The sequence below is a fragment of the Hakea prostrata genome, chromosome 7 (genome assembly GCF_041222555.1).
Source record: "Hakea prostrata isolate BN-2017 chromosome 7, UWA_Hpros_2, whole genome shotgun sequence".
Classification (NCBI taxonomy): domain Eukaryota; kingdom Viridiplantae; phylum Streptophyta; class Magnoliopsida; order Proteales; family Proteaceae; genus Hakea; species Hakea prostrata.
Window position 1 is genome coordinate 73,106,546 of NC_142606.1, and position 16,191 is coordinate 73,122,736.

The following is a 16,191-nucleotide window of genomic DNA, read 5'->3' on the forward strand; positions in this document are numbered from 1 at the left end:
CATTCTTCACCTTATTCTTTCTCAAACTAATATGGTATCAGAGCTGTAGGTCATCTTATTCCTTTCGATTCTAAGAATTACTAGTACAAACAGTTGATTCTATAGAAAGAAAAGAAACCGTACCTGTGAGAGTCGTTTCCAGAAATTAAAGGGATGCAGCACCTTACGCTGCACTTGTTGGTGATTTCTATTTGAAGATTGACGCAACTTCTTACGCTGCCATTACTTTGATGTCTTCGTTGAAGATCGGTGCAAGGGAATGCCCAAAATTGATATTGGATATGCAATTTTCAGGTACGAATAAACTGTATTGAGATACTTTTCGTTTTATGATAGAATGTCTCTCGATCTGTTTAGAGTTGAGAGAATCACCACTCTTAGGAGAAGAAGAAGTCGCCGGAGTAGTCGATCAACCAATAGCTGTCTTTCCTGAGGGTAAGGGCACAAGATCCCAAGTCTGATTGTCTTCTAAGGCTTGTAATTCTTCGTTCATTGCACTGACCCACCCAGGATTAGACAAGGCTTAAAGAACATTCTTAGGAATAGGATAAGTCTCTATAGTAGATAGAGCAGTAGAGAACCCAGGTGATAAAGTAGAATATGAAATAAAGTTAGAGATGGGATACTAAACACAAGAACGAGTACCTTTCCGAAGAGCAATGGGAATGTCAAGGTCAGATTTGGTAGGAACGTCCGCAGGATCAACAGACGAAGTCGGCACAGAGGTAGAGGCCATATGTCGGGGGGGTTGTATCTATTCGGGGAGATATCCTCTACTACTTTTTCTAGTATTTCCATCCCCCATCAAATACATTGTCGGTTAGGGCATCCGTCTTTGGAAACCCTAAAATTGGTAGATAAAAGTTTTCATTCTCTTTCTAAGCTGGACTGTGAGTCTTGTCAATTTGGAAAACTTCATCGTGTGAGTTTTCCTCCTCGTATACATAACAGATCAGACCACCCTTTCTCTCTAGTTCATTCTGATGTGTGGGGACCCTGTCCTGTTAGTTTTACTTCAGGTTACAGATACTTTGTTACATTTGTGGATGACTTTTCAAGAGTCACTTGGCTTTATTTAATGAAAAATCGTTCAGAATTATTTGACATATTTTACAATTTTGTTATTGAAATTCGTACTCAATTTGGTGTTCCTATTCAAACCTTTCGTAGTGATAATGCCAAAGAATATTCTCTGATCCTTTTTGTAAATTTATGGCTTCTAATGGGATTCTTCACCAATCCTCCTGCGTCGATACTCCTCAACAAAATGGGGTTGCAGAAAGAAAAAATAGACACTTATTGGAGGTCACCCGTTCTCTCTTATTTGAGATGAAGGTTCCTAAATCCTTTTGGGTTGATGCAATTTCAACTACTTGTTATCTTATTAACAGGATGCCTTCATCTGTTTTAAAAGGTGGCATTCCTCATTCTATTTTATTTCCTTCATCTCGCTTATTTACCTTGCCTCCTCGCGTATTTGGTTGTGTATGTTACATTCGTAATCATCGTCCAGGGATCTCTAAACTTGATCCTCGTGCACTTAAGTGTATTTTTGTGGGGTACTCTCGCACTCAAAAGGGATATCGTTGTTATTCTTTTAACTTACGCAGATATTTTGTTACTGCAGATGTGTCATTTTTTGAGTCCACTCCGTTTTCTGCTGAATCTCATAGTTTAACCGACCTAAATGATGATCTATGTATTTTTCAAAGTGTGTTTCCACATGATATAGTTCCTTCACCTCCACCTCCGCCAGACATCACCAAAGTGTACATGCGCCGTCCAAAACCACCGGCTCCCCCGCTGCACCTACGGTCTCTACCTCTGTGCCGACTTCGTCTGTTGATCCTACAAACGTTCCTACCAAATCTGACCTTGACATTCCCATTGCTCTTCAGAAAGGTACTCGTTCTTGTGTTCACTATCCCATCTCTAACTTTATTTCATATTCTACTTTATTACCTGGGTTCTCTACTGCTCTATCTACTATAGAGACTTATCCTATTCCTAAGAATGTTCTTGAAGACTTGTCTAATCCTGGGTGGGTCAGTGCAATGAACGAAGAATTACAAGCCTTAGAAGACAATCAGACTTGGGATCTTGTGCCCTTACCCTCAGGAAAGATAGCTACTGGTTGTAGGTGGATATTCACTGTGAAAGTTAATCTTGATGCTTCTTTAGCTTGCCTGAAAGCTCGTCTCGTTGCCAAGGGCTATGCGCAAGTTTATGGCGTAGGTTATGTTGATACTTTTTCACCTGTTGCCAAGCTTACTTCCATCCGCATTTTAATCTCTCTTGCCGCTACCAACCAATGGCCATTGTTTCAGTTGGATGTAAAGAATGCCTTCCTTCATGGAGATCTGCATGAGGAAGTGTATATGGAGCAACCACCTGGGTTTGTTGCCCAGGGGGAGAAGAATAAGGTTTGTCGCCTCCACAAATCATTATATGGTCTCAAGCAGTCACCTCGAGCATGGTTTGGACGATTCACTACTGTTGTAATAGAATTTGGGATGACTCGTTGTGAAAGTGATCACTCTGTATTCTTCAAGAACTCTGATGCAGGCAAGATCTTTCTTGTAGTTTATGTTGATGATATCGTCATTACAGGAGATGACACTTTAGGAATTGATAGGTTAAAGACCTATTTACAAGAAAATTTTCAGACCAAAGACTTGGGAAAGTTAAAGTATTTTCTAGGAGTTGAAGTTGCCCAATCAACAAAGGGCATCTTCTTATCTCAACGGAAGTATGTACTGGATTTGCTTTCTGAAACAGGAATGTTGGGATCAAAACCCATAGACACTCCCATGGAATGTAACTTAAAGTTAATGCCAGAAGATGGAACCATTCTTGATGATCCAGAGAATTACAGAAGGCTTGTTGGGAAGCTGAATTATCTGACTGTGACTAGACCTGACATTGCCTTTCCTATCAGTGTTGTGAGTCAATTTTTGTCTGCCCCACGAACATCACACTGGGATGCAGTTATACGAATTCTAAGGTATCTTAAGAAAGCTCCAGGACACGGACTTCTTTACACTAATCATGGGCATAGAAATGTTGAAGGATTCTCTGATGCTGATTGGGCTGGATCACCTATTGATAGAAGATCGACTACAGGCTATTGCACATTCGTTAGAGGAAATCTTGTATCATGGAAGAGTAAGAAACAAACTGTGGTAGCAAGATCAAGCGCAGAATCTGAGTATCGTGCTATGGCACAGGTAACATGCGAGATGGTATGGATAAAACAATTACTCCAGGAATTAGGAATTATTGATGACACACCAATGAAGTTATGGTGTGATAATCAAGTTGCGGTTCATATAGCATCAAATTCAGTCTTTCATGAACGTACCGAGCATATTGAAGTAGATTGCCACTTTGTTCGTGAGAAGTTACTACAAGGCATAATATCCCCCAAGCATGTGAGGACTGGAGAACAACTCGCAGATTTGTTCACCAAAGCTCTAGGGAATACAAGGGTTACTTATATTTGTAACAAGCTGGGCATAAGTAATATATATGCTCCAGCTTGAGGGGGAGTGTTAGGAAAGGGCAATTTGGGAAAGACTGATCCATCGAGAGTTAGTGCCTTGCGCTAACTCTCGATAGGAAAAAGATAGTGGTAATTAAGAGTTTTATACCAATTGAAATTGGTTGATGCTTTCCTATATAGAATAGACTTGTAAATCAGCCTATATATATTGAAGTTGTTTTGAGGTGTGCTCATAAGTTTTCTTAGAGCCTCCACAACTAAGTCGTGGCTTCCATCTTCTCCTCTCCCTCATTCTTCACCTTATTCTTTCTCAAACTAACAGATACCATGGTTCTATGAAATCTCCCAAACCATGCCTTAGAGACTGCTTCAACCTGTACAGACTGTTGTTCAGTTTGCTAACCTTCCCTTGTGTTTCAGTAGAGGTGTACCTTGGAGGTACATGAGTACATCCATATATACCTCCTGTTGAATCTCTCTATGAAGGAAGGCATTCTTCACATCAAATTGTTGAAGGCTCTATCCTTTGTTCACAGCACTTGGTAGTACTACACAAACTGTATACATTTTTACAACAAGGGCAAAGATCTTCTAGTAGTCAATACCATTGGTCTATGTGAACCCTTTGATTACATGTCTAGCTTTATATCTTTCCACCGTACTATCATCTTTATGCTTGATGGCAGACACCCATTTGCAACCAACAGTCCTTTTTCCTACAGGTAAAGTCACCAAGTACCGCGTTTGTGTGTGTGTGTTTTTTTTATAGGGCTCACATCTCTTCATCCATTGCTTCCTTCTAGTGTGTATGAGTTAGTGCTTCCTACCAAGTAGAGCAAAGGACAAGGAAGAAACAAAGCACTGGAAAAATGGGGATAGAGACTGATATTAGACATAGTTAGGAATAGGACACTTGGTGCATGCTCGTGCTTGATTCTTAATGCAATTGGTAAGTCTACTAAGGGATCAGAAACAGAGTCAGAAATTGACTTACCAGGAACAGTCTCTTCAGTACCAAGAGGTGGAGCTTCCAATCAGCTAGGAGCGGTAGAGGGAACTCCCTTAAGTTCTTTCGTTTGGTAAGTCTTTAGGGGATACTACCATATAGGTTGTTGCTCCCCCTGCACATCATTGTCCTGATCCATCAGCTATTGTTCCTATCCGGTTACTCCATCTTCCAAGTGGGGTTCATCAGCAGAAATATCAGAGGGAATGCCTAATGAAGGAATGAGCACCAGAACCTCTTCACTAAACTCAACCTCCCCCTGAAGAGGTGTAGGGGGAAAATAGGGAACATTTTCTTGGAAAACAACATCCCTAGAAGAAGAAAAAAATCTAGCTGGAAGGAGGATGGTAACACTTGTAGCCCTTCTAACTAGAAGAGTGGCCTAGGAAAATACATTGTAACCCATGTGGGTTTAGCTTGCCCTGAACATGATGGTTTCTGGCAAAAGCAACAAAACCAAAGACCTTAGATGGGGCGGTAAATGATGTTGTACCTAAGAAGGATTCAAGAGGGCAGCGTTGTTGTACGACATGAAGTGGCATCCATTAATGAGATATGCAGTTGCAAGAACAACACCTCCCCAAAAATGAGGTGGGACATATATGGTAAATATTAAGGACCAAGCAACTTCAGGATATGCCTATTCTTACGTTCAGCCACTCCAATTTGAGGTGGTGTGTCAACGCAATTGGTTTGGTGAAAGATGCCATAATTGGCTAAATAGTTTTGGAACTCCCCCAATTGTATATTTTGTCCCATTATCGGTATATGAAGGATTTTCACAAGGCCTCAAACTGGGAAATGGTCCATTTTATGAAAAAGTTGAAATAGTATAAAACATCAGTCTTTTGGTAAAGCAAGTAAACCGAGGTGGTTCTAGTGCAACAATCAATAAATGTAACAAACCAACGATATCCAAAAGAAGAAACAACATGGGAAGGGCCGCAAATATCTGAATGTATAATAGAAAAAAGAGTTACGATTATTAGAAACAAGATAAACATGTCACTTCGCAAAATGCAAGTATCATAATGAAAGTCATTCAAATTATAACATTAAACAAAATCAGGAATTTTTTTTAACTAAGATAGATAAGGGAATGTGGCCTAAATGATGATGCCACTGAATCAAAGTAAATAATGTAGGAGAAGTGGAACTAGAGACAGTAGCCAACACTAAAGGAGAAGTGTCCAGTAAGTAAAGTCCCCCTTCTTACCGTTGCTACTTGTACACCCCTTTTCAAATCCTAAAAGACACAATGAGAGGGTTAGAGAGTTATTTTATAGTGTAAGGCCCGAGTAATACTACTGATCAACGACAGATTAGTAGAAAAGTTGGGAACGTGTAAAACTGAAGATAATTGCAAGGAAGGTGAACAAATGATGGATCCCTTCTGGAGAGGTAGATCCATCAACAATACATACAGAATGGCTGGGAGAAACATGTGAATAGGAATGAAATAAAGTAGAAGAACCAATCATGTTGTTAGTTGCCCCAAAGTTAATTATCCACGACGAAGAGCTCAAAGACACACTATGGAAACCAAAAGTACCTAAAGGGGATGAGGCTTGGAAGTTAACCATGGTAGAGGCCACACTGGCACTTGAAGTTGACATGGAAGAACACATTTCAACTCTGGTTGTCAACTGACAGAGATGCTAGAGCTCATCAAAAGAAAGAGGAGTTGGAGCGCCAGTATCATTCAGATGAGCTTGATTGGCTACTGCTTGAGAATTTCCTCCTCGATTGGTATTTCGTCCCCCTCCGTAGGAACTGGGTGGTCGGCCATATAACTTCCAACACTTGTCCTTTATATGACACTCACAACCAAAGTACTCACACTTAACTGGAGCACCGGAAGATTCACCAGTACGAGTCTATGAGCTCTTGTACCAACAACTAAGACAATTCTCTCTGGTATACTGGTATGGACCATTACAGTTTAATGGCTATCATGTGTGTCTACGATAGCATATGCCTGCTCCAAGGATGGGAAAGGTTCCCATTAGAGACTAGCCGAAAAATCATGCACCATACACCTATGTTCCACTTCTAATGGGCGACAACATCAGTAGCATAGGTAAGATTGAATCAGCCACTAAAATCAAGTGTCTGATAATACCCCCATAGAGTATTATAATATTAGGAGAGAGTAAGTTCCTTCTGTTGTAACTGATGTGTCTTTCGTTGGATCTCAAAGCTTTGGGCGTCGTTACCAACCCTGGAATATGTGTCCTTGGAAACTTTCCAAATAGTAGTAGCATCTGGAAGAAGAAGATAACTCATGATATGGTGGGTTCAATAGAATTAAGTGGAAATCCTATAACAAGACATTCATCTATTTCCACTTATCTTAGCAGAGCCAGCCATTGAAGGTTCACCGATGTGTCGTGAAGATGACCCGTAAGACCACGAGCACCCACTACAAGAGCCACAGAGCGAAGCCATCAAAGGTAATTTTTCTGTTGAGTTAGACAGAGTTCATCTAAAAAGGGGAGAAATCACACTCGCGAGTAACTACAAGTCTACAACATCCTCCATACCAGACAAGCTAGAAGAGGCAATGGTGATAGATTCAGAAGCCATCGCACGAATCTCAATGAATAGTCAATCCAGAAAAAAGATTATAAATCCTTCATTTAGAAGAAATCACACCATAAATGGGTATAAGGAACCTTTTGTAGGAGATAAGTGTTCATCACCAAGCAAAAGAGACATAGGAAGAAAGGAAAGGCTCAAAAAAGGGTTTGAGGGTTTAGAAACAGGGAAACAAGGCCCCTAGAGAGAATGTAGGAGAGAGGCGATGGCTCAAGGACCTCGCGGCAAGGCTAGGAAGGCTGGCAGAGGTCTAGGAGGGCAGTGGATGTAGGGATGGGGTCCTAGGGACGTTGCAACTTGGTGGCGCTGGTACTTAGGACCTAGTGGAAGCCAAACGATGGCTGGCAATGGTCCTAGGGACCTCGCACTAGGTTGCAATGGTCCTTAAGACCTGGTGGAAGGGATCGTGGGGTGGCGGTGATGGTGGATGTGATGGAGATGGGCTGGTACCAGTCCCTTGTAGGGTTTTCAGAATTTCTCAAATCCCGTGGTTTTGATTTGAGGCTCTGATACCATGTTGAGTTGTCTAAGAACTTTTGATTTGTGTCTAAGTGACACAGCCAGTCTTTGTTTATAACAAAAAATATGGGAGACAAAAAAACACTTATGAATCTGGGATTATTACAAAAATAAATCTAGAGAGAATTCTACCGTTGAGAGTTTTACTTAGGATTACAACACATGCTTCTAAAACCTGTTAACAGTGGATGATAAATTGATATTTCTTACAGTTATGAAGCTATTCCTTCATCGTCCTGGCCATCAGGAGTATTCTATCAGCCAACATGCTGTATCAAGGATAGGCACAAAATTCTCCCATTTTTACGTGTCTGGGGAACTCTTTTTTATGATGAAACATTAATGTCAAGTGGAGGAAACATCGAATCTGAGAAAAAGAATATCAAAACTATTGCTAAATCAATCAAGTCATATATTTCAGATCAGAATTAATCCAAGAAATCTGGAAAATCTCTATAGCAAAGCATAACCATCATTTGCTTGTGGTAATATATCCTCTCACCACCTCCATTGGGTTTTCATGCATCTAATCACAATATGAAAATTCCTTATCAAGTTTCAGCTTAATATTCCTTCAAAATCTTCCTCATAATGCTTAAGCAAAAGCTTAGATTCATCATGTTCATGGAACATAAGACAAATATGGGAACATGCTTATTATAGAAATGTACAAATCACCAACAACCATAAGAACGCTTTTTTATCTGAATGTACAAATCATAATATGGTATAGATAATAAGAGAATATTGCAAAACCTGGACTAGAAAAATGCATGATGAAAAATGTTAGGGATGGAAAAAGCAAATCCCGTGGTTGCAGTTTGGATCTAGAATGCATGGGACATACAAGTCCAAGTTTCCAGGCACATTTAATCATAATTAATCAGACCTCTAAAAACAAAATTAGGTATGTAGTTTGAGAAAAATAAAGCAGTATCAATTCTTGACAAGATAATAACTGACAAAAGTTCATTTTCTCTTTTTTAATCACCAAAAGAATTTTTTCCATTGGAATTTTGATAATTCGATAAATTTATTTACTTTATTCATCTTTTTTGGTTTTTATGTTTCTATTTTTGGATCCCTTTGCATCCTCTGTAACTGAATATTGATGATATGCAGTCAAAATTTATATTCATATAGAACTTGGCAAATGTTTTCCCCATGAGATTTTGGATCCTGATCATACCGTACTGGATGCTTCAGATCATATGATGGCAATGAAGATGATCGACCATGCACATTCAAGAAATGGGACAATAAAATCTTTTGTTTCGTATTGTGGGGGACTTCCATCTCCAGCAGCTGCAAATAACCCACTAGCATACAAATTCAGGTATTTCTCGGGTTCACTTGTTAAAGCAAGTCTTTATTTTGTTTTGGAATGTAGGAGAAGTTCTTTTATAGTTCCTTTGGGTGGGTGGGGGGAGGGGGAATAGCAACATAAATATATCATCAAACTCTGAAGGGGATAAATTTGACCTTTGGAGTAGCATAAAGGGAAGCCATAATTTGGTTTGGTCATGAATGTAGATTGTAGGGTTGGTTACAAGAAAGTAACTAATTGAATTAGATCAAACTTGCTACACTATTGCTAGGGTGCAACCTGTAGCAATTCTGCCTGGATTTTATCTTTGGTTGAAGTAAACTGGCAAATCCCGATTTGAACCAAAGCTTCTATTTTTCTGTTAAATCGTGCACATGAATAAACTTTTCTGAACTTTAACAGGAATATGTGGCATAGTGGCTTCTCTATTCCTTCAAGTGTAATATGAATTGGGTTGGTAATACTGGACTCCTTTGAGTTGCTTTGGCTTAGTGTAAACTACATCAAATGTAATATGATTGGGCATAGCGTTGTTAAATCCTTTGGGCTTCTTTGTATTAGTGTATGTTCGTATGACACATGATTTAGCACACCATGTTGGACTGGATTAAGTAATTTAATCTTTGGAACCTTAATCTGGACTGCATTACTGTTTAGAGTTTGACATCCAGTAGGAATATGGACTACATATTGGCCACAGATATCAACTGCTGTACAATTGGGGAGATCATTGATATCAGATATTAACTGAGGTGTATTATTTTAGCCAACTAATATTTCACAATGTTGCATAGATCCTTAAGGAAAAGGGCATTGGTACTGAGAAATTTTTTTCATTACATTTGTCCTATGATCTGACTGCCATGCATCTGAGCACAAGAATCTCCTAAAGTGGAGCCAAAAATGGGTCCAATGTCCCCTTTCCTCTACATCTATGCATTACAGAAATGACATGTGAAGTAAAAACTGCCTCTAGACCCACTGAGTCTTTTTCTATGTTTCAGTTGGAACCCTGCAGGAGCTATCCGGGCCGGGAGCAATCCAGCTACTTACAAATCCAATGGAAAAATTGAACATGTTGATGGTAATGTGATCAACCATTATAGTTAACAAGGATCTGCTATTGATTTTTCAGAGAGTATCTGTTAGATTAAGCACTCCCTTTTAAAATACTCTTTTATACCCACTGGATAAAATATTAGCTTGTCATTATGTATTCAATACTGCATGGACGTCTTCTTGCTAAATCTAGCCCCATCATGCAGCTGAAGGTTAATAATGGAGCAAACTGCATGAAGCAAAAATTAGTTCACTAAATGTTTCTGCAAATATGAAGTGTGACCCTTAACTCGTCCTCTCTGCATAAACCGACATTTCCAGTATCCCCTCACTGGCTTTTCCCCTTTCTTAATATGTAGACACATTGATATTGAAGGCATCCCTAAGCAACCACTACATCATTAAATGTAAGAACAATAATTATGGACTTGGAGGCCCAAAACTGAAGAAAACAATAGATGGTATCTCTTTCTGAAAGTACTCTATAAAATTTGCACCAGTTACATTTTTTATTTTTCTTATAGAAGGAAGTGGAGCCAAGACATCATTGTCATCCGCTTCACTTGGCGTTGTCCAACATCTAGAAGCTTGTATTTGTCTGCATATACACTAGTCTTGTCCTTCCATATTCTTCAGGGACGTGAAACACTATGGAGATGTGCACCATCTTCCCAATACAACCATCCTCAAGTTTTTAGAAGCTCAATCAGGCAGCACATCATGATCCTGGACATAAAAGCAGTTAACAGCAAAGCACTACTTTGTAATCAACAAGACTATTGAAATTCTCCTTGTTTTTCTTGCAACCGTCGACCATATAGTCATGAAAGTTCCTCTACTGATAAGAGTAACACTGTGACGATCTTTTCTAGCACCATGTTTCATACAGATGGAAACTATGGATGGCAAAGTAGATCCGGATACATTCTTCAAAGGAAAGATGGATCCCTCCTTGAACCTATATAAATAGAAAAAGATTTCCGAAATTGTTTTAATGGATTGCATTCTCACTTTGCTATCCTCTTCCCAACTGTCAGTCTCCTAAACAGTATTAACATCAATGATAATAACAGTAATAAGTGAAAATTTTATCGACAACAGCAGGCATAGAAGGTAAGAGATTCAATAACAATATAATGAACAACAACAAGAAGAAGAAGAAGAAAGAAGTATGCTTTTCTTTTTCATTGTGAAAGATGGGTCACTATATGATGAGGAAGTACCGGGAGTGAAACAAGCAATTGTAACCAAAAAGAGAATCAGAATGAAGACAAAAAGGAAATTTTGAAATTGTCATCTCTCCAATCCAGGACCACACAGCCAGATGATATGCAGTTATCATCTCATTTTCTAATAATTTACATTTAATCATGTCACCAACCATGTGTAGGGGGATGTTCCTGGGATGCTGCCTTGACTATTGCTTTGCTTTCTTCCTTATTGTCAATTTTTCTTTTTACTTGCTTTTTAATCTTTGTATACTTTTACTTCTTAAATTTATACTACTGCTTCAGCCTGTTCAGATCCGTGTAGCTTTTCTGCACTTAATTGCAATAAGGTTATGGTTATTATTGTTGCTTTTGTTCTTCTTTTATATTAGGAAATGCATTTCATATCTCTAAGTGTCATGTTCGTGATAGAAGCTTCCTTATTCATTGACACTTCCTCGAAAAATCCTCCATATTAAGACTCCAAATTCCAAGATACACAAATAATCCCCAATAATAACTACCTCATATCAAAGCGCTTTGATGAATCACTACTCTTAGACTCCTAATTCTTCCACTCTGTTTACACTGCCATATCTTGCCACCAGTATTTTTTTTTTCTCAGTGATGGTTACCCTGAAGATACATATGATTTTATCTGATAAGCCAAAGGCTATTGTTATAATTAATCAACCATTCCTGCTAGATATCAATTGTTTTGTATTCTAAAAAGATATTATTAACCATACAGATTAGAAAATACTATCACTAATTGTTACCTCTATGGGATCCCATAGAGGATTTGTGTTTCTGCTTCAAGTAATGAGTCTAATGATATATTTTGCAGGGAAGAAACTCTATGATTCTGCCACAAGACTCCGGATAGCTGATCTTCCTGCTTTTGCGTTGGAGTGTCTTCCAAATCGTAACTCTCTGATTTATGGTGATCTGTATGGAATTACTCATGAAGCTTCAACTATCTTCCGTGGAACCCTCCGCTATGAAGGCATGTTCATTATTTGAAAATTATTACTTGCTCAAAGGTTTAAGTCTCAATTAACTGCTTGGAGTAACTTGAGTCAAAAGAACACTGAAAGAACCCTGATCTAGCACTTAAAGAACTCAATTAGGCACTGAAAATATTTTTGAAACAATATGATAAGGTAGAAGGAGCCACTTTTTGTTCGAAGAATTTGAAATATTGCTCCTTTTTCCTTAGTCAACTTGGACAAGCAGGCCTGAGTTAAATTCAGATCAATTGTGAGTTTTTAAAATGTGGTGGAGGCTTACTTTTAAAGGAACTCATCAGAAAACTTATATGTTTAGGTTTTGGTGCAATTATGGGGACTCTTGCAAAAATTGGGTTCTTTGACACTGAAGCTCATCCGATGCTGAAACAAGAGGAGAGACCTACATTTGACAAATTCCTGGATCAACTTCTCAGAAAGGAAGGGGAAAATGAGAACTCCAGAGGAACTATGGGTGATGAGAAGGAAGCAGTAGAAAGCCTGGTTGCTCTTGGCCTCTGTAAAGAAATAGATACTGCAGTGAACACTGTAAAAACTATCAAGTAAGTTTTAGTTTTTTTTTTTCAGAGTTTCAATTTTAGCAATATCAGAAAAGGTTAAAATATGAGGCAGTTCAATTGCTGACTCATGCTAATCACAGGTTGTTCCACCAATGAGGTAAGCTGTGGATGAATTTTATTTTGTATTGGTCTTTGTGGTTTTTTTTCTTTTTTGTTGTTGGGGTGGGGGGGGGGGGGGGGGAAGAGATGGGGTGGGGGTGGTTGAGGCTTGAAGGTACTACAACTTTTCTATGTGTATCAGCATTGCACATTTAGACATACAAAATAGTGATCCTTGATATGTGACCGTATTTTCACTGACTTCTTCTGTCCATGGTTGATTAGATTTCTGGGACTTCACGAATGCAAAGAAATTCCAGTTTCCTGCCAGAGTGCATTTGATGTAATCTGTCTACGCATGGAAGAGAGATTGGCCTACTCTGACACAGAGCAGGTATTTCTTTTCCCCCCCTAATTAACACAACACTATGAGAAGAAAAATAAAAAGAAATCAACTTAGATTTATCATTCCCTCTAATAGTTACTTAATTCTCTAAAGAACCCATAAACCACACAAATATTTCAATTCCACCAAATGATGCGGCTATTGCTTCTATCCAATTAATTCGTAACAAATTAGTATCCACAATTTGGCTACTCTATACCATGGATTGGAAGTAATCAGGATCAGTACTCTTTATCTCTTGGAATCATAAACTAGATGGGTTTGTTCTACCAACTTTCCTGGCAACCTCTCAGATACATCATGCAATTGTGGCCTTGGAAGATTTGCAATTAAATGTGAACTATGTAAATCAAAGATGAGTGAGAATTAGATAAGTAGCTTTTTTAAATAAAATTGATGTAGCTTGTTTGTGCCTACAATTCCTCAAAGTCATACCTGCTCTTGTTGGCATGTATAGATAATGTATGAGTTATGAAGATCATCACCTATTTAGAGGGGGGAGACAAAAAAAGAAAGAGGGTCACACTGCACAGGACTCCTGGACTGTAGGATCTGGGGAGGGAGTATGCAGCCCTATCCCCATTTTGCAGGGAGGCTGTTTCCCAATTCAAACTTACGACCCACAATTCAGACTTACAACCCCTTGGTTGCAATGGGGAAACCTTAGTGTTGTTTCAAATTGCATCATCCAGGAAATTCATTCAGCCATGTGCTTCCTTGATTGGGTCTGGTATAGCTTCTTGTTGTACAATTCCTGAAATTGATACCCACCATTATTTTTTGATTTGGAATTTTTTCAACTATTCAAGGAGTATATTAGAATTAATTTACACTCCATCCCAATGTCCAATAATTCTAGAGTTCTTCTTTGGGATGTACTGGAATAGTCAATCCCAGTAACTGTAATTAGTATTTCATTAAAGAAATCACTTTTTATTGTTGTTCATTAAAGTTCTCTGGGGAACATACATATCTTTGCATGTATTGTTTTTTGCTAATTCTTATTGGATGCTTGATTCCAAAGGACATGGTGCTTTTGCATCACGAAATAGAGATTGGTTTCCCAGATGGACAACCTACAGAGAACCAGAGGGCTACTTTATTGGAATTCGGGAGGATGAAGAATGGGAAAACAACCACTGCAATGGCTCTGACTGTCGGAATTCCAGCTGCCATTGGAGCTCTGGTATTACCTACAAAACTGACTAGTTTCCTTACCATGATCTGACAATCTTATGGGACTAAGACATATGCCTTCCATTTTTGCAGCTTTTACTTGAAAACAGAATCAAGACAAGAGGTGTAATAAGGCCTCTTGACCCTGAAGTTTATGTACCTGGTAAGGACAACACTACCTCATTCATCCCTCATCAGATTTTTTTTTACGACATAGAGTTTGTCCAACAAGGAAATTCATGTGGGTATCATGGTTGGTCAAAAACTTGAAAGGTAGAATGGCCATTAACTGGATGATATTATGGACCCATGACTTGAATTTTCAAGTTATGGCTAATTGACACTGTTACTCTCTCTACAATCCACTTTTTTGAAAATTGAACCAAATGTTTCCTTGTTTGGTTTTGCAGCTCTGGACATTTTAGAAGCTTATGGTTTTAAGTTGCTGGAGAAGGTAGAGTAGCCTTTAGGTCAGTCCCCCATCCTCTACCTGCGTACTTTTCGTTCAGACAATCACGTTTTGAGTACATCAAACCCAAAATAAGAGAAACTGAATCTGTCTCCTACTCTTTGTAGGATACTGAATAATGTAAGCAATTCTCCGAGGGAGATTTATGAAGAACCAAGTGGAGTGGCAGATCTGAGGCTACAAGCAGAGAAGATTACTATTCAGGTTGCTAATAAACTTGGAAGTCTGAATTGCACATGTATAGTACGTCAACATACAACCAGGGGAAGGTCGACTTTGAAGTTCCAACTTATGGAAAGAGATTAGTGTTCCTGTTACTATTATATGATAACGACCAATTGTTGTCCCTCAATACTTATTTTAAATCATGAACCATAATTCACAGCTCAACAATGGTTCAGATCTCAGCTGTAAATAATAAATGCTATATTGTGTGTTTTGACTTCTGTACTTCAAACCTTATTTTCCTAATATTGTACTTCTGTGTGGCTGAGCTACACAGTTATTAAGCTTTCTGATAAGAGATATGAGCAGGTATATCTTACATCATTGAATACATGAGTTTATAATGGAAATATTTGGATTAATTCTTTGTTTCATTCTTAAATACAGGTCTCTCCTAATTGAGCTTATACAGTATCTCTCCTGATCATGGTTTGTTCAGAATTAATTTTTGAGTTAACTTTCATAATTAGTTAATTGATTATAGTCTGATTTACTCATTGGGGACCGCCAAATATGAATACTCCTGTTCTTTTTATATACCCAAGGTTTGAAGGCCAGCTTATGTGCACCTTGACTCACCAGGAAAGACTAGGATTTTCCTCCCACTTAAACTGCATATGCTCAGTTTGGGAATCAAAGCTGAAATGGTACACTTAATTATAGTATCTCCGATTCGTTCTAACCATCTGTGTTACTCACAGATGGGTGTATGCCGCTGTTGAAATCCTCTTCAACCTCATACCATTACATCAGTCTAAATATCATGGTGCAATCAGTGCAGTTATGTTAGGAAACTTACTACTTATGCTAGGGTGTTGGGGTGTTGGGATTGGAAAGATTATAATTAAGAAATAATCTCATTCCTCACTTTGTAATTCATTGAGCACCCTCTCCCTCTCCTAGAACACCTTCTTCTTGCTCTCCAATCTCTTAGGCTCTATTTGGTTGGTAAGAGATGAGTAAAAATGAAAAGAAACAACTCTTTGTTTCACACATCCTATGGCATGAAGGCTTCATGTTGTTTCAAATGAAAATGGGTATGGTAAACTCTTTCTCATTTTTTCAATTT

General features: G+C 38.5%; 1 protein-coding gene across 1 annotated transcript in view; it reads left to right on the top strand.

The window, feature by feature from the left end:
- Nucleotides 1–15,487, top strand: part of LOC149012034 (lysine-ketoglutarate reductase/saccharopine dehydrogenase bifunctional enzyme) — a 55,042-nt gene extending 39,555 nt beyond the window's left edge. The window contains exons 18-26 of the mRNA XM_089161022.1: nt 8,832–8,961; nt 9,957–10,036; nt 12,067–12,225; nt 12,546–12,789; nt 13,132–13,240; nt 14,277–14,438; nt 14,522–14,591; nt 14,839–14,898; nt 15,005–15,487. Coding sequence (XP_089017148.1) covers nt 8,832–8,961; nt 9,957–10,036; nt 12,067–12,225; nt 12,546–12,789; nt 13,132–13,240; nt 14,277–14,438; nt 14,522–14,591; nt 14,839–14,891 — 1,007 coding nt within the window. The 3' untranslated portion in view covers nt 14,892–14,898; nt 15,005–15,487. The remainder of the gene's footprint in view (nt 1–8,831; nt 8,962–9,956; nt 10,037–12,066; nt 12,226–12,545; nt 12,790–13,131; nt 13,241–14,276; nt 14,439–14,521; nt 14,592–14,838; nt 14,899–15,004) is intronic.
- Nucleotides 15,488–16,191: the final 704 nt, after the last annotated feature.